The 18,260-nt window shown below is 37.4% G+C and overlaps 2 protein-coding genes across 10 annotated transcripts in view; one reads left to right on the forward strand and one right to left on the reverse strand.

Annotated features, from left to right (window-relative positions):
- SIAH1 (siah E3 ubiquitin protein ligase 1) overlaps positions 1–9,359 on the forward strand; it is a 73,017-nt gene extending 63,658 nt beyond the window's left edge. For 7 of the 9 annotated variants that reach the window (XM_040571458.1, XM_040571462.1, XM_040571466.1 and 4 more), the window contains one exon: positions 6,991–9,359. In XM_040571458.1, the coding sequence (XP_040427392.1) occupies positions 6,991–7,841 (851 nt within the window). In that variant the 3' untranslated portion in view covers positions 7,842–9,359. Of the gene's footprint in view, positions 1–2,184; positions 2,242–2,906; positions 4,509–4,528; positions 4,615–6,990 lie in introns of those variants that run through there. The other 2 variants (XM_040571463.1, XR_005823744.1) reach the window with 2 other exon arrangements.
- LONP2 (lon peptidase 2, peroxisomal) overlaps positions 9,295–18,260 on the reverse strand; it is a 43,502-nt gene continuing 34,536 nt past the window's right edge. Inside the window, exons 13-15 of the mRNA XM_040571457.1 lie at positions 16,837–17,044; positions 15,370–15,560; positions 9,295–13,417 (exon numbers count right to left, since the gene is read on the reverse strand). Coding sequence (XP_040427391.1) covers positions 13,196–13,417; positions 15,370–15,560; positions 16,837–17,044 — 621 coding nt within the window. The 3' untranslated portion in view covers positions 9,295–13,195. The remainder of the gene's footprint in view (positions 13,418–15,369; positions 15,561–16,836; positions 17,045–18,260) is intronic.

Genomic DNA, 18,260 nt, shown 5'->3' on the forward strand with positions numbered 1-18,260 from the left:
GGTCTAGCTTGAATTTTCAGAAACGTCCTTTATAGTTCCCTTAGCTTTCTCCTTCCAAGCTCAAAAGGAGGGGGAGATAAATGTAATATATTGCTTTATAATAATTTGTTGATGGTCTGAATTTACAACGAAACATGTTTTCTTATTTAGTTCTAAGCATTACTATAAGACCTGTGAGAGCTGGGATGTTCTCTGATTGTGTAGTACAGTGAGTGGGCAAAACTTAGTTTTTTGCTATTGATCAGACATTTCTAGTTTTCATTCTAGAATGAAATTTGGGCATTTATCAGTTAGTTATTTATTGTCTGTGTACTTTGTTTCTGAGCTCATCTTTCATTGCAAGACTGGAATTATCCCAACAGTTTAGTCTGATATCCCAGGCTAGCAGAGTATGGGTTATTTGCTTCTTGAAATTGATAAAGTTCTTTGCATTTAAAAATGAATGCCACGTTTTGTGTGGTTGTTGTACATCTTCTATAGGATGTTCTTCCTTCCTAATTGTACATTATAAGGTTGGTGGGAAGAAAATCTTTGGCAGCTAGAAATAGGCCACCTTCTGGCTGGATGTTCAACTATTCTCCTATCTATGCCAGAATATTAGTGATTAATATTAACAACACTGGCCAAGGCTCAAGTTTTTGTATTGGATTAGAAACAGGTCAGTATAATTTAATGGGCATAATAATATACTGATTTTGTTTACATAGTGCTGTTTGCATTTGCTACGTAACGTGTGCTGAATTTGGAGACGATCTGGATTGCCCACTAGCAGTGACTCACTGGTGATAGCATTCTGTGCAAGAGGACAGACTCGATAGCATCAGACACATGTTGAGGGTTAGGGTCTGGTGGTTCGCTGCAGATGTAGCCACAAAGAGCGTGACCGGTCCCATGATTGTAAACCCATGGGGGTTTCCTTTCCTGATTATTAGAAGGAGGTGTTCGTAGAGAGCTGCTTTCTGGAGGCAAGAAATAAGTACCTGCAATTTCAGGCAGATGGGGTCACTACAAGGTAGTGGAAATTACAGTAACCTTGTATGACAAGGAGGTGAGCTGGAGAGGTGATACTTTCCAAAATTCATTTGGAAATGAATTTGGAATATTAATTCTCATTTCCAAAATGAAATAATCATGAGATCTGCCTATTTTTTTATTTTTTAAAATTTTTGTATTGGCTTAAAATACACTGTTAGATTGGGTTGTTCTGGCTTTTGGTTGTTATGGAGAGCAGCCCTGAGGTGTCTGAAATAACAAACAGAGTATCGTTAAGGGCACCAAAGCAAACGGTGTCTGGAAGGGTTGGAAAAATTCTTAATTCATAAATTAAGAACAATAGATGGAGACTAAATTGGGTTATGTAGTTGATTAATAATTTATGTCATGAACTGTAAATGCTTCTAAAATTTTGAAGCAGGTCAGTACGTACAGAGGCTGTGTGAGCAGCAATGTACTTTTGTGTCTAACGGCGTCAGGTTTCCATAGGGAGCCATACATTTGACGTTAACCATGCCAGGCTTTTTGTGATCTAAAGTTTTCCAGAATTCAAAATGGAAAAAAATAGGGCCCCCGAATGAGTTTAAAAATAACAGAAATAATAAAAAAAAAAATACTTTGAAGTTGCTCTCTGAGATGCTTGTGCATAATACACTTAGTGCCGTATGTATCTGCTGAGGTGTGGTGGTGGTGAGGGCAATATATGGTATTTTCAGTAGAGCCTGCCGAAACCCCTTCACTTCTGTTTTGCTGTACATTGGGCGAATATGAGTGCAAGAGAGGGGACAGAGGAAAGATAAATTGCTTGGAAAATTATTTTCAGAAATATTAAGCACATGCAGTTGGGCAACTGGCTTGTGCATAGTGCTGTAGTCCTAGAGTCTCTATCCCCAGCAGATTAAGACTTTTTCATAATTGAGCAGCCATGGAACAAAAATACGGTGTCCTAAGGACTTTTAATATGAAATTAACCTAGTGCCACTTTAAAAATGGCAAGGAAGTTCCCTACTTAAAATACACTGGTGCCCCTTTTTAATAGGAACAAAGTGTGCTTTTTAATTACCTTCATTCTTAAGATAATATTCACTTGGGTTTTCTTTATCAGTAACACTTGGAGTTACTTGAGCATGAGATTATGTACTTTGTATGTATGTGTATACATACACACTCACCATCCTTTTTTCTAAATAGGCACACATGCTTCTGTTGCATTCAGTAAACCTTCCTTCTGCCACCAGGGCAATAGCAGTGAGTTTTGGATCTTTTTAATTTGTTGCTTGTAATATTTACAGATGTTACAGATATTACATTGTACAAATTTCTGATGATGTTCTCTAACTTTTCTGTATCTACTTTCGTGTTATTATTTAGACTAGTCTAATCATTATGTTCAACAGTTCATTTAGCCTTTGGGTTTTGACATTCTTTGGCTGATGTAGCATCTCAGAGAGTAAACTGTCAGTGTTTGCCACAAGTTTGAACATTGTTATGAAGTGATCTAATTTCCAGTGCCCTGTAGTGGCTATTTAAAAAAAAAAAAAGTCTGATTTTCAAATATGATTGTACAGTTGAAAAAGTTAAAAGATTTTGTATTATCTTGTTGATGGCTGTAAGACATTAAGAGTTTATAAATTTTGAATGTGAGTCTCTGGATTCAATTAGTTCCAAAATGTGATTGAAGATTTTATTGCATCACATCTAGAAACTTGTGATAAGGCATTTTTTTCTGTCCTTGAACCATTTTTTCAGCATTATATAATTAGATTTTTTTTTCTGTCCCAGCCATTAAGATGACTGTGTGAAGTTTTGTGGGTTTTGTGGTGTTTTCTTTTTTTCCCAAAACTCATATTCAGTTACCCTCTCGAAAGGAATTTAAAACACTAACCCCAAGTCTAATCTATTCAAAATGAGTGAAGATATTTCAGAAGTGGCTGGTGTTAACCTGAAGCTGTCGAAGGTGCCCTCTATTTTGGTGAGATGGGAGAGATTTAGTTTCAAGGATGGGTCTGGAGCTAATGCCTTTGAAAGGTGAGAAGCTGAGCTGGTGTCAATCTATTCACGTACGCTGCCGTTACTGCCATGGCATGTGAGATCTTCTCTCTTTATGAACTTTTCTTGAAACTGCTTTCCTCTTGTCTGCACCTCAGCCCAGCTTTTTCCCCAGTCAGATTCCCACCTCTTCCCATTCGCACCGCGGTTCTTCTCACCCTGCTGGGGCTGCGCAAACTCTCTCTGCAGGCCCCGTGCCCCAGGTCACAGTGCATTGAGGGGTGCGTGCTGGTGGCTTTGCTCAGGGGACAGCCGCGGGAGGGAGAGCCCAGGGCCTGTGTCCAGCACTCCAGGGCGCGATCCTGGTGAATTTCTCAAAGGCCATTTCTGTGGCTTTTCTCAACCATGCCTGCTTTGGCTGGAAACTTTCTTGACTCGTAACAGGTGGGGATGTCGCATGTTGCACATATGGCGGTGAATGTTAAACATTGCTTGTATTTCGTTAGTTACTGACCTTTCTGGTAGGTGGCCTCTATTTGCATGTTACAGGGTTGATACAAGGTTCCACAGCCTTTCTTCAGCAGGATGTGAATTTTGAGCAGGAGGAAAGCATTATTAAGATGACTTTCTTGACCCAGACGCTGTCACCTTAGTTTGTGTGCTGCCAGAACCACTGATCGCAACACGCCTCGGCTGAAGCTGGTACCCCCACGGTGCTGCCTCAGCCCGGAGTCCTGTGCAGCCATGCTCTGGTGCTGTCCCATTGCTCTGCCCTGGGGTTGCCCCGGTGGTGGTTTGGGCACCTGGTGCTGCAGCCATGGGGCTGTGCCTTGCTGGGCTCCATGGGAACCACTGGCTGGCCCCAATGGGAACTGGGGCTTGGGGCGGGGCTTTGGCCCATGGCGCAGCGGGGGCGTGCATTTTGGGGTGCAGGGGGCTTTCCACGAGAGGTTGGTGCCTGCTGCTTCTGCCAAGGGCATTGCTCTTCCTTGATCTAGAACAAGGAATTCTTAAAATACCATTTTTCCCTTTTCACTCTTCCCATTGGCTGAACTTTTATAAATTTGTACTGTATTTGAATAATTTGTGTTGTGGGAACTAGTTTTTTTGCAGATGCGCACCCGGCACTCCGTAGGTTGTCAGTGCTGCCTAGAGACTTATCTCCACTGTGGGGGAACAGAGTAATAGTGCATGTAGTTTGGTTTGTTTTGGTTTTACCTATAGCAAGGCTTTTATAACTAAAAATACCTTTAAACTTTATTTCCAGTTTTACTTGGTTTGTAATTATATTTTTTGGGGAATTCAGCAGGGGTGAATAGAGGTTAACTGTGTTACACTATTAGCACTTCTACTTGTGATAAACTTGTATCTTTTAAGACAGCTATAAACAATCAACTTCTTTGCCATCATGATGCATTATTCATCTTTTATGTTAACAGGGGAGATGAAAATGTAGGCTCTGGGCAGGTTTAGGCTTGGTAAATTACAGTTTATAGATTTATTCAGTTTCTTCAATGCTTGTTAATCTCAATGGTCTGGTTCACAGATTTCCTGCTCATTTCCATTCCCCGCTCATTTGGATGGCCCTTGGTTGTGGAATTTGTACGTGAAGGCTGGTCCCATACAGAAGTGGTAAAGCACAGCTGTACAATTCTTGTCTTCCTCACTGCTTTTGGAGCTTAGAAAGCTGAAGTGGGAAGTGCCTCTGTGCATAATGTCTTTTGCAAAGCTTGTAGGTTGCTTAATTTAACTGTTGTATGGGCTCTGGGAGGTGTAATTAGGCAAACCAAAGCTCACCAAGCTAGTCTGACTGCCTAGGAAACTGGTCTGACACCCTGGTTTTCACCAGTGTTATCTGCGGGTTATTGGGGATCCCTGGATCAGGATGTATGGGTTCAGGTAAGATGAAGTGTGCACAAGCTTTTCTGAAATGTGTTTGCAATTTCTGAAAGGAAATGTTTTTAGAATCTTATGTATGAATATGCATGCAATTTCTAAGCTCTTCCCAAGCAAATGGCATGGTAAGAGTTTGTTCTGCTGTGTACAATCATTCTCTGTGTATAATTTGTTCTCCTAGACCACAGAACTGCGGTGTGCCATCATGAGTCTCCCACCTACGGGTGTTGGGGAAAAATAGCAGCAGTGATCAGTTGTCATAGGGGCTTATCATTTGAATCCCTCTGCTGCAGCAAGCTGGTGCAGTATCGGTTCCCCAGAATGTAGATTTGATTTGTCACAGATAACCTGAACTTTCCATCTCGGTAGAATGCCTTACAGTAGGAAAATATGGCTAAAGAAACAAGCGTTCCTTTCCTATCTCAACAATATCAGTTAAGGTCCAGCAACGCAAACCATTGTATGGCTTTATTTCCAAAGATGAGAACTGGGTATTGTGTGTCCAACAAGTTGGAGTTGAAAGAGACTTGGGAGGGGTGAGATGCTGCTGCTAGTGGGTGTGTGAGACACAGTCAGCAACTGAACACCGAATCTTAGCCACCCATGTTTTACTAGCCTCTGGATTAGAGAGCTGGTTTTGTAGAAGGGTAAAATTGCCTGCCTATGGTTGGTTACTTTGTGAACGTCAAGGGATAAGTTATTTTGTCTGTTGGGATCTCTTTGGTTGTTCACTTGATGCCCTGAATAACGTGTGTCTTGCAAAAGCATGCACAGTATGCTGCGTTGAGGTATCTGGTCCAAGTATGAGTAAGTTTGTTTGTGGTTGAAATGATTCTAAATATGGGAAGCTTGCCTATTGCCTAATATTCCCATGTCAAATACAAAGGAGATTAAAGATGAGGTTTATTTTGAGAGCTTTATACATACATGACGGGTACAGAGCTGGTATACTTGCAGAGAAACACTTAAGGTGGTTGAGAATGTCACTGTGTAATGAAATCCAATTTTGGATAGCATTTTACTTAACCTAAAGTTCATTTTTTCAAAATTGAGGGATTATTTTTCCTGGTACTACTAGTGATTCCTTTTGCACAAGTAGGAGGAGAGTTGAGGGGGTGCAGTACAAAGTGTAGCATCCATATGTGGTAAGAAATATAGGACTTTTACCACTGTTGAACCCTTGAGAGAACTGTTTGGTCAGACAGCTGTTAACTGCGGTTTGGGGACATTTGAAAAAATTGAACTTTAGTTCTGTTCCACTGAATGTAAAACTTTGTAAACAGTGCCTTTTCAAGGTACTGGGCATACTTGAGTGCTTAAATGTTAAAACTAATTCTCAAATTTCATCTTGTGAATTTCTTTGTTTGGGATATTCAATTAAATGTTTTGTGTTTCTTTTCTGGTATTTTCACAAATGGTTTAGTCCAGCAAGTGGAAGCAATAGCTGTGCTTAAGCTGTAGGACTTAAAAATAAGAAAATGAGTCAATATTCTATCCTGGGAAAAAGCAGTGCAGTGATCTTATTTGTGTTTTTCCTTGTTACTTTTTTTTAATGCTTATACAGTAAACATGATTACTGAGGTCCTATCCTGAAGTTTGTGTGTTCATTAAAAATGGCTAGTTTCTTATCTCACTAAATACACAGCAACTTAAAATTCAGCTTGGGAATTGTTGTGTAGTGTACCCGTTTGTTACACTCAAGTGATCTGGATGGAATGTTTTGAAAGTGCAATAGTAAAAAAACAAAACTCTCCCACCCCCCAAACAAAAAAACAACACAAACCTTTAAGGATTTCAGGTACATTAAGCATATCTTTACTCATTTACCCTGCAGCTTCCAATAGGTAAATTCCACTTCAGAGTAATTAGCAGAAATTCATCCCTTGTTAAGTTTTCATGGCATAGATCTCTGTTCTGTGGAGCACTGCTGATAATCTACATGTAAAGTACCCACAGTTGGCATTACATATTTAGGGTTTGCTTCCATTTCTATCTAGTTTCTTTTGAAACTTCTTTGTAAATCAAGAAATAGTGTATGCAGAAGAAAACAAAATGCATTTAGATGTAATCTCTACTCTATCCTCATTCTTTTTTTTCTCTCTTCTCTTACAGAAATGAGCCGTCAGACTGCTACAGCACTACCTACAGGTACTTCAAAGTGTACGCCATCACAGAGGGTGCCTGCACTGACTGGCACTACAGCTTCCAATAATGACTTGGCTAGTCTCTTTGAGTGTCCTGTTTGTTTTGACTATGTGCTGCCACCAATTCTTCAGTGTCAGAGTGGCCATCTTGTTTGTAGCAACTGTCGCCCCAAACTTACGTGCTGTCCAACTTGCCGAGGCCCGCTGGGCTCCATTCGTAACCTGGCTATGGAGAAAGTTGCCAATTCTGTACTATTCCCATGTAAATATGCCTCTTCCGGATGTGAGATAACTTTGCCACACACAGAAAAAGCAGACCATGAGGAGCTGTGTGAGTTTAGGCCTTATTCCTGTCCATGTCCTGGTGCTTCATGTAAATGGCAAGGTTCTCTGGATGCTGTAATGCCACATCTGATGCATCAACATAAGTCAATTACTACACTTCAGGGAGAAGATATAGTGTTCCTTGCTACAGACATTAATCTTCCTGGTGCTGTTGACTGGGTTATGATGCAGTCTTGTTTTGGCTTTCATTTCATGTTAGTATTGGAGAAACAGGAAAAATATGATGGTCACCAGCAGTTCTTTGCGATTGTACAGCTGATAGGAACACGCAAGCAAGCAGAAAACTTTGCTTATCGACTTGAGTTAAACGGTCATAGGCGGCGATTGACTTGGGAAGCAACTCCTCGATCTATCCATGAGGGAATTGCAACAGCCATTATGAATAGTGACTGTCTAGTCTTTGACACCAGCATTGCACAGCTCTTTGCAGAAAATGGCAATTTAGGCATCAATGTAACTATATCAATGTGTTGAAATGGCAATCAAACCTTTTCAGGCCAGTGTTGAAAACAGTCGCATTTAACTTAGCAGAAACTAGGGTAACCATCGTTGACTGTCAGACAAATTATTTGGTAGATGGAGGATAGACGTATATGAAGGTAAATAAAAGGAAAGGCTGTTAAATTACAGGAAGCAGTTGCATGTAGTAACACTAATATATTTAAAATAAGTCAACAGTAAACCACTGAAAATATATATACACCCAAAATGGGCATCTTTTGTATTAAGAATTGATTCTACAGGAAATGTTGTAAAATAATTCTAAAAACTTGTTTGTAGATTGATTGTACTGTTGAAAAGGATACTGTTTCGTGTTTTTGTTTGTGTTCTTTTCCTCCCCCTTTGACTGACAAGCCATGTTGAGCGGTTTGGTCTTTGGCCGCTGCGTCCCACTCCCCTCCTCCCCCCCTCCTTTGTAAGTCACTACATAGTATTGCTGCTGTTTGTGTATATTTTTTGTGTATTTGCTAATTTTTATTAACTTCTAGTTTTTCATTAAATAAATATGACTTTCTTTTCTGTAATTCAGGTTTTTCTCTTTTTTTTGTATCTTTTTAAAATTAACTACAGGTGTCATCTTTTGATATGCATAATTGCTATGGTAAAATTAATATTTCTGTGTTTGGTAAATTTTGTCTCTTTCCAGTAGTCAATTCATTGGTGATACTGTTCTTAACTGAGCTATTTTGTGAATGTATTGAACTTGAAAGGAGTAATTATGTTCAAAGATGTATCAGGAAAGAAAGCTCCTTTAAAAACAGGTCTAGATGTTGTTGTACTTTGAGTTATGATCTAACATAAATGAATTACCAAGATTTTTCCAAATTAAAAAAAAAAAAAATCACGTTTCAAATTTAGAGATGCTTAGAAACTCAATTGCATCCTTGTATTTGTTGGTTTTCCAGTACAAAGAAGGTATTGTCTTGCACAGTATTTGTAACCATAAAACAGACCATTTGTTTAAAAAAAGCAAAAAAAAAAAAAAAAAAAAGCAGTCAGAATGAGATGTTTGCAGTCTTTTTATATTTCTCATTAAAAGAATACCTGGCAAATTAAAATACAATTTTTTGCTTTTTGCTTTAGCTCAAAGTTTGACACATTACTACTACACTTGCTCAATTTCTTGTCCTCATGTCTCTTGGTTGTTACTAAAGTAATTTCTTGAACTGATTTTTGTATATCGTTTTAGTGACACAGTCAGATGCAAGTAATCTCTTACAGGTATGATTCACCAGCCATAAAAGCTTTTGTAGGATACTGGGCTTTATGCAGACTGCCTATATGTGAAAAAATAACCATGAATGTATAATGGTATTTGTGTTACAAAACATAGATGCAGAGACAAAAAAAGAATAAGGTGAAAAGCTGTTTCATCTTAAGCTATTTAAAGGAAATCTTTGTCAAACCTAGTATTAATGGGCATCTGTTCAGAGAGGTAGTCTGGCTATGAATTACTTTTGTAACACATTAAAATACAGTTTATTTACTGTGCACTGTCTTTAACTTTCTTATCAGAAATTGCTTAGCTAAGTCAAGTGTTGTTCATATTATTTTGGTGCATAAGGTAAGTAGTTGTACAGGTAAGGAGCATAAAACTCATCAGGTTGGATACATACACTACTACAGAAACAACTGATTTCGTGTAATGAAAGAAAAAAATACTTATAATTTGTTTCTTAGGCTGTTGAAATTTTGCACAGATTTCAGTTAAAAGATGTACTGTAACAGTAGATAGATGTTTCAAAACAAATCCTCCAATCTAGCATTTTTTTTTCTTTACCAAATAGACAACTAATTGTTTGCAGTCTTCTGAACTCAGTAATTACTCTCACCTAATTAAGCTTGTCTATATTTACCCAAGTTTTGTCTTCTGGTCTACTGACAGAAACTCAGCTAAATACGCAAATAGATTTTATAGGCATACATTTACTCACCAGCTCACCCATTCACTCCTCATTGGCTGGCTTGGACTGAAGTTTACCTGCCAAGGTTATCTGCTTTTCGGCTCAAGTTCTGTAAGGAAATCTAGCTAAGAACCTGTAAGGGTTGCCCTAAGCAGCCTGATAGTTGCAACTGGAGTGTCACAGGGCTGTGTAAGCATGCAAGTTACTTGAGATTGCTGCTGCTTGTACTCATGTTGTGTCCCCAGAAGAACTGTGAATCTTGAAACCTTTCTGCACTGATATACAGTGATTTTTATTTAGGCTGGAACTTGAGAGTATGATTCTGAAGGGGACTAAAAAGGGCATTTATAATGAGCTTTAGAAGCTAACTGATATGGTCAGACTGTTTTTTCATTGTGTTTTACAGATGACATGCTATAGCACAACTAACATATGCTGAACTTACTACTATGATGTAAATTGGTACTCTATTTGGTGTAACAGACAAAACAACAAAAACCTATATGAAACATTTGATGCCCATCATCAGATGGAATGACTAAACAAATTATACTTAGGCCCAGATCCTCAAAAGTATTGGAAGCATAATTCAGTGGATCTCCGCTAAGTAGTTTGAGGATCTGGTAAGTAAACCTTGCTCTGTTATATATGAAAAAAGAAAACGTATTAAAAATCTGTACAGCTTACTACCTTATCTAAAATAAATGGTGTATTAAAGCCTGCCAATGTCTTAGCATTAGCTATTTATTTTAGAAAGTACTATTTTTCTTTGCTGTATTGGGAGAGTATTCAAATTTGTCTTTAATAGATAAAATGCAGTAGATCTTATATTTATCCCCTATTACTACCTCCATTGTTTTTCATTGCCTTGAAAAAAAAAGCCTTAAAAGGAAAATGTTTGACAAATATGGCTTCTTAGTTATGTTATACTTAGGTTAGTATATGGCTTCTGTTTTGACATGTCTGATCAGTTTTTGTTTGCAGTATTGCTTTAAATTGAAGCAGATGAACTGTTTTGTATTGCTATCTATACCATTGCATTATTCAGTATTGTTTCAAAGCTACTATGATTAAAAGCATGAATTGCACTAGTGGGGTAGTTTTATCTGTAGCAACTTAAGAGTGTGGACTGTGCATAGAGGAAAGGAACTACTACTGCTGCCTTTTACCTTTGATAAGCTTAGTTACCTTATAGTATATTCTAAGGGACATGCTCATGTTTATTATCAGGTCTGTTTAAATGTCAGTGCAAAGCAGAATAATCCCTAGTGTATCAAAAGATCATTATTATTATGGTTTGCTGCTGCACAGATTGTTATTCTTTAGAGTGTTTCATGAAAACAAAAGAAAATACACTTAAATATAACTATCTGCTGTTATAATGGATAATGCTTAGGTTATATTAAAAAATATATATATATCCCAACAAAGTAACATAACCAAGTCACCTTTTGTGGTGACAAGTGGGAACATGAAAATCTGTATGTAAATCCAGATAAAGATCTTTAGAGTTCCATTAAATTCCTCACCTTTTAGATAAAGTCCATGTACACAAGACATTGGAGTGGTGTGGCAGAAAGTCATTGCTCAACTTTTTTTGGGAGCAACTCCCTGTTCTTCTGAAGTGAAATTGCTGTAGAAGCCTTTTGTTTTTTTCTTTTTTTCAAACAAACAAACAAAACCCTATATTTATTGTCTTTCAAAAAATGCATTTTTTCTATATGTATAAACAGACTGCACTGGAATTCCATGCACGTCTGTTTTCTTACTAGCATAAAGTAGTGCAGGATTGTTATTTGATATTAATTAAGTTTGGTAAAGAGAAGATTTTCTTCTCCCCTACTGGTGTTGAGTGAAGGCCAAGCAGGATATTAGTTACCATTCCTTTCTGCTATTTTACTGATTGTCATTTTTTTTGCACTTTTTGTGTTCAAGTATTCTGTAAGGCAGAGAACATAAAGACTCTTTTGTTGCCTCTTACCCTTGGAACTTAAATAGTGAATGACTTTAGAGTGTAATTAATTCTTAAAAGACAAAGTTTTTTTTAAAAACATTTTATTAGATGAAGTCTTCTGTGAAAGTTTTGAGATCTTATAAGTCAGGTGCAGAAATACCCACTGAATTTATTAATACAATTACTGTTACGTTCCAGGTGAATAGGTAAATCAGCTTTGTTTGTATCTATGGAAATTAAAGCAAAACAAGCTACTAATTTTGATTTATTGGTTGCTTTTTAAGAGGCTTTTGTAACTGATACAATTTGCATTTCATAAGCACACTTGAGTTTGTTTCAGGATTAATGAGCAAGAACAGACTATGATACTGGGTTTTCTCTTGTGCTTGACCCTAGTGTAAAACAGTGAAAAACTCAAGAATTGTAGCTTACATAAGGTTAAATTTCTATATTCTCTAGCATTCAAGGGAAAATAAGACACAAAGCTATCAGCTCAGATAGGATACTGACACACTTTCTGAAACCTTACATTATTCACAGTGTGCAGTACCTAATGCAATTTAACTATCCAGTAGTCTTCTTGACATTGCTTAAATTAATTTAATTTTAGAGTCTAAACAAGCATCCCAGAATCAATATTCCTAGTTCTGTATTGGGTAAGAATTAAGGATATGTACTTTGTCCCTCCAAAATGTTACCATGCTCAGTCTTTCTCATGAAGTTTTCAGGTACACTCCACCTACTTCCAGTGCTGTAAGTACAACTTTGCATATGTGAACCTTAGTGCATTATCTCCCTTCCTAGACAAAAGTTAATGCATTCCTGTATTTAGGTTTGAAAAATGATATCTACATTGATATTGCTACAGACTACAACTCTTGTGAGTGCTGAAAGGATTTACTAACTTAATTTAGACTATATTGTATCTGGTTAAATCCTTTAAGTATTTTTTTAAATTTCAAAAAATGTTTTTCCTGTGATGCCACTGCTCCTTAGTATATTGCTTCAATGCTATTTCCTAAGTAAGAAAACTGCATCAAATCAGCGTGACATCCCATCTCTATTAGCTCCTCTTGCTAGGCAGCATTTGCTGCAGTTTGTGGCCTCTGAATACACAAATTGCATACTATTCCCTGTCTAGGGGTTTTTCCCCCTTTACGGATATAATCAGCTGTTGACGTTTCTATAAATACATACCAGATAAAGTAAGCAAATATTTCTCAAGAACTTCAGCTTTCTTATACTTGAAACCCACTATGAAGAAATAAGTTTTTTTTTTCCCCTAAGATTCTTTGTAGTAGCACATGCCCATAAAATGCAGTTCTGGGTTGTTAACTGCTAAAGTAATTTTTTTTATTTTGATTGCACTTACACCCACATTTAAACAATCAAGTGTACCTCGTATTTATACTTGATAGTTACTGATCTCTATTAAAACTTGATATAGAAGTTAATCTCAGCCTGTCTACTTAAAGTTTACTATTCAAACGCTCAACTCTGGGCTTAACTGAAAATCCTCCATCAAAAGCTGCATTAAGAACTTCATCCAGACAGCTTGCCATAATAAAAGTCAAATCTTGCCGTACGTTCACTGCAATTTCCTCAAGATCTTTTTCATTTCTTTGAGGAATGATAATTCTCTTCAGTCCAGCTCGGTGTGCTGCCAGGACTTTGTCTTTAATTCCCCCAACCTAATGAGGAAAAGATAGATATATATATATATATATAAAAAAAAAACAACCTATGATGCTACTCTCATAAAGTAATTATTGTAACAAATTCAGAAGTCACAGCAGGAGTTACATTTTAATGAGGTTCTCCTTCCCCCAATCATTTAGTGAAGTAATTAAAAATTTAGCAGTAGTTTTACCTCATTATGTGCTTAACAAGGGAAATATATTAATGGTTTGGATTGCAAGGAACTTTAAAGATCATCTAGTTCCAAATACGTTATGCTACAGCACTCTTTTTCCATAACAGTTAATAACAGAAGGAAAAAAATCTCTCTGGATTAAAAATTCATCTAGGAATGCAGGTACAAGTATCAAAAGTTGAAAAGTCATCCATTTTCAGAAATTTTCTAAATAAAGGTGGCTTTAATGCATTTTTTTTCTCTTAACGGCATGCTGAAATCCTATGCCTACCTAAGAACAAAAGTTTTTCAAAATAAAGGCAGCATTAGAAGGGGAGAGGGGGAAAAAATCTTACAGATGCAATGCTACACAACAAATAACTTGAGTTAAACAAAAGAAAATGCAAACCTGTACCCCAAACGTGCAAAGATGGCTTTGCTCTAGGAAAGTAAGCATCACTTGAATAAGCTACCTGTTTTGAGTTTTTAAAACCATCTTTACATGTGATTACAATTAGTTTTTCTTTTAGTCACAGCTGTAGTTTCTTCCCCATAAACTTTTTTCAAATCCTATTTTAAGACCATCTTACAGAAGAAACCTGTACTTTTATGATGCTTTAGAGGAAAGGAAAGCCTCGTGTTATAGCAAAAAGTACTATTTGGGCTTCTGCAAATCAAAGTAACAGAGAGCCATAAATCCTCAGGGTGATCACAGGCTACTCTGGACACTGCTACTGCATACTCACCACATTGCTTTCTTTCAGGCAGCAGATACAGTTACTGGCATGCTCGCATGAATTAAAATTACTAATAATAGATCCTAGCCAACATTCAGAAAGAAGGTAAGAGTCATTTATAAAAAATGATTTAGTACAGACAAGTACTTTCTGCACCTACCTTAAACAATAGGCAATATTTGGTCACTGGTGCAATAAAAGCAATTTATTCGGAAAGCTCAGCAAACTTAAACCAAATCAGAGTTAAGGCAGTTGTTTATTTTTCACCAGAGCCTTGAACAACAGGCAATCTTGTCAGTCTAACTGCCACCAGAACACTACTTCTGAGAGCCTTCCAGTCTGTTACTTTAAATTATGTTAGCTCTGGTTTACTCTACTGCATGAAACAGAATACTGTTTTCCAACCTCATCCTTCCTTTGTCCATTATTTGGTATGAGATGATGATAAATCATCTATATCTGTTCTAATCAATTATGCCGGTCTTCATTTGATACTTAAAACTAAAATTGTATTTGCTGAAAGTTCCCTTAGCCCTCATATGCTTTCAACGAGCTTTATGGGAACATCATTCAGCTAAACTACATATAAGTAACAACATATAAGAGTCTAAAAATAGAGAATTTTGAGAGTAACCTATATGAAGTTACCGTGAGAGCTCAAAACAAAAAACTCACCTTTTCAGTCAAACCAGAGATACTTTTGTACTAATAGTTTTAGGTAACATGTTCTGAAATTGCAATATATTTATCTTGGAACTATCTTGAATTTTAGGATTTCTAGGTTTCCCTTCTAACTAGACATGCTAACAATGTGCACTTCCTGAAAACAGCATCAAGGCCGTTTTTAACATTAAATGCAAAGCAGACACATGAGTATACAGCACTAGCCTAGGCTGGCTTCCATCAGCCTCTTACAATTACACCAAAAGAGCCTGGATTGCTGCTAAGGGAATGATCCAGCAAGACTGTGCTTTTGTAAATGGCTAGAAACAGACTTTACACCTACAATATGGAGAATTAATACAACTTAGCTCTTTTCTCAAGCGATACATACTGGAAGAACAAGGCCTCTTAGTGTGATTTCTCCTGTCATGGCTACATCTGAACACACCAGCCGCCCACTGAAGAGAGAAGCAAGGCAGGTTACTATGGTAACGCCAGCAGATGGTCCATCTTTTGTGACAGCTCCAGCTGGGAAGTGCAGATGGATGTCAGTGTTGTCAAGGAGATCAAAACTTCCAGAAGCTGAAAGAAAAAAAGAATGGTTTGAATGTGAAAAATCTAAACCCATTTTGTTCCTGGTCTTTATTCTGAAAGGCCACCGGAGAACTAAAAGTCTTACCACTATTTTTTTAAACTGTGCTGAAAAAAACAACACTATATTGCATAGGTACTGGAGGGGGGGGCGAGGGGACATAACTCATTTGCATGTCTTGGGAAATTCAGAGTAGGGATTAATGTAGAGACTAAGGAATTCCTACACACAGTTTTTTAGTTTTATGTCCCAAACCATAAATATAAATTTTCAGAGAACATACCACACAAAAGCAGCTCTCTTAAAAAAAAAAAAAAGCAGTATTAATATAATAAAGTAGATCTCTCATTTACATCTTTTCACATTACTTCACCTATAGGACATAACTGTGTATATGTTTACCTCTCTAGTTTACACTGTTAACGCTAGCAGCATTTTCTATGTTCAAGATATTTTTTTTTAAATCTATTTAAACTTCTATAAATAATGATAGATGGCAGACAATTATTTAGCTATTATTTGACTATTCAGACAATGATCAAACTACAAAGCATGTTTCCAGAAATCTTGGGAGGTTCAAAGAAGATAAAAAGAGCTAAAACTAATATGGATGAAATTCCTATTTCACTGCACTTCAGCAGTTACCATATAAGCCTAAATAATTCTCAAAATATTAAAGCAAACTATAAAAACCTACTTTTACCAGAAGCTTTACCTTAATTTTAGAGGAAAACTACAGCCTTGAGTATCTATCACGCGTCACAAAACTGCTGCTGGAAAGGCTGTAGAAAAATGCATAAGGATATCTGCCACGACTGCCAGAAGCATCTGGACACAGAGGCTAATCCCAGGCTGTTGCAGGCAGGGACTGACCAGAGTGGGAGACTGCAGTGACAACTCGTGTTCTGCCTACACCAAACCTGCTCACGAGGCCACTAAAACCTCAGCTGGGCAGAAATCAGCAGAAGAAACAACAAGGAACGCTAGAGCTGATTTCAACTTCCATGCAGCACTGATTGCTGGAAAAACCTTTCCTTTGTTAACACTTGCTACATTTCCACAAGTACGAGTAACTTCTACTGTTATTTAGCAATGCTGCAATCTATTGAATTACTGAAAAAATACCACGTTTTAGGACATTTAATTTTCATGTGATATTAATATTGCCTAAATGTGCACACCTCCTGCAATAAGAGGTCAATAGATGCACACAACGTCTGTAAGGCAATACGACTGTGGAACATCTGTCATTTTTTCCCTACCTACCATTAGTCAGCTGGTATCTCTTTGCATTGCTGCGCAGCCAGCTAATTGCAAGATGTGCCGACTCCTTCATGACATCTCCGAGTTGACCAGTCAAAGTCAGCTGACCTTCTCCGTCCATGCGGCTGGCTTCTACGAACATGATCTCTCCCCCTAGTGGAGTCCAAGCCAAGCCTATGGCCACTCCTGGCTGGCTTAAGCGTTCAGATACCTGAAGGGAACACAGGAAACAATTTCAGAAACAGTCCTAACAAAGCTGTTGTAAAAACAATTTGATAGTTGCCTTCAAAACAGCTGTACTGATTAAAACACAAGGGTTAAGCCCAAGTGTCTGATCTCATTTACTTTTTTTTATGCAGCAGTAATTCTGCCTACATGTAAACATTAATTACAGCATTAGGACCTGTATGTGGCTGCTTAGCTTGAGGCAATGGCAAACATCTGGATATATCGCTCTTGCAACCTTCCCCACCCCCAACCGTTCAATGAGAATCTTTCTTTTCACTTCAAAGGACTTCAAGTATTTAGTCAATCCTGACTGAATGCTTATATACCTCCAGCAGATGGATTAAGTCATATTTGTCCTGATTCTTGTTACTTACATGAAAAATCTATTCTAAGCCTAAATGTTCCCTAACATTTGGGCTTTTTAAAAAGTGGTTTCATCGCCCGAACTCCTGTCTCACAACACAATGATTCACGCGCTCATTTCAAATGTTCATAGCAAACATTTATAAATAATTTTGAATAATTAAAGTACTTGAGTGTGCTAGCAGGCTAGATGTGAAAGGATGGAGAATCTGACTGCCTTCGTTAGTAATTAAAAGTAATTAAGCAAGCTCTCTGCTCCATACAAGACTATGATCTACTTATCTAAGCTCTGTGTCCAGTCACTGATGTGAGCAATGCAAGTGTCTGAATGCCAGTCTCCTGCGTTAAGAGAAGAAAAGAGAGGCAGGATATTTTCCATGAAGGTTCCAGTTTTTAATTTTTTTTCTTTTATGTGAAAGACAGTTTTAGAATCTATAGAAAGTCCTTTTGTTTTCCTGAGCTACAAGGAGTGGAAGAAACCCCGATGATGGATCATACAGTTATTCAGCATGTTCTGAACTACCAAGTTAGGTATTACAAGTTATTACAAGGTTAGTTATTACAAGGCAGAACAGAAAGTGGAAGAGTTTTTACTGCGTCAGGCAGTGCATAGAGCAAAGACAAATATGCCTTTGTAAAGTAAAGCAATAGGCCATTAAAAAATATTTTGTCTACTACTGAAATACAGAATTGAAATTAATTTGATTCATTTCTGAAATGGATGAATTCTCCATGCAAAGCCAGTAGTGCTTTGCTACCTGAGCAGAATTAGTGGCTGAAGGAAGACAAAATAAATAAATAAATAAATAAATAAATATGCTAAATTCCAAGTCAAA

Source organism: Cygnus olor, chromosome 12 (assembly GCF_009769625.2).
Source record: "Cygnus olor isolate bCygOlo1 chromosome 12, bCygOlo1.pri.v2, whole genome shotgun sequence".
Classification (NCBI taxonomy): Eukaryota; Metazoa; Chordata; class Aves; order Anseriformes; family Anatidae; genus Cygnus; species Cygnus olor.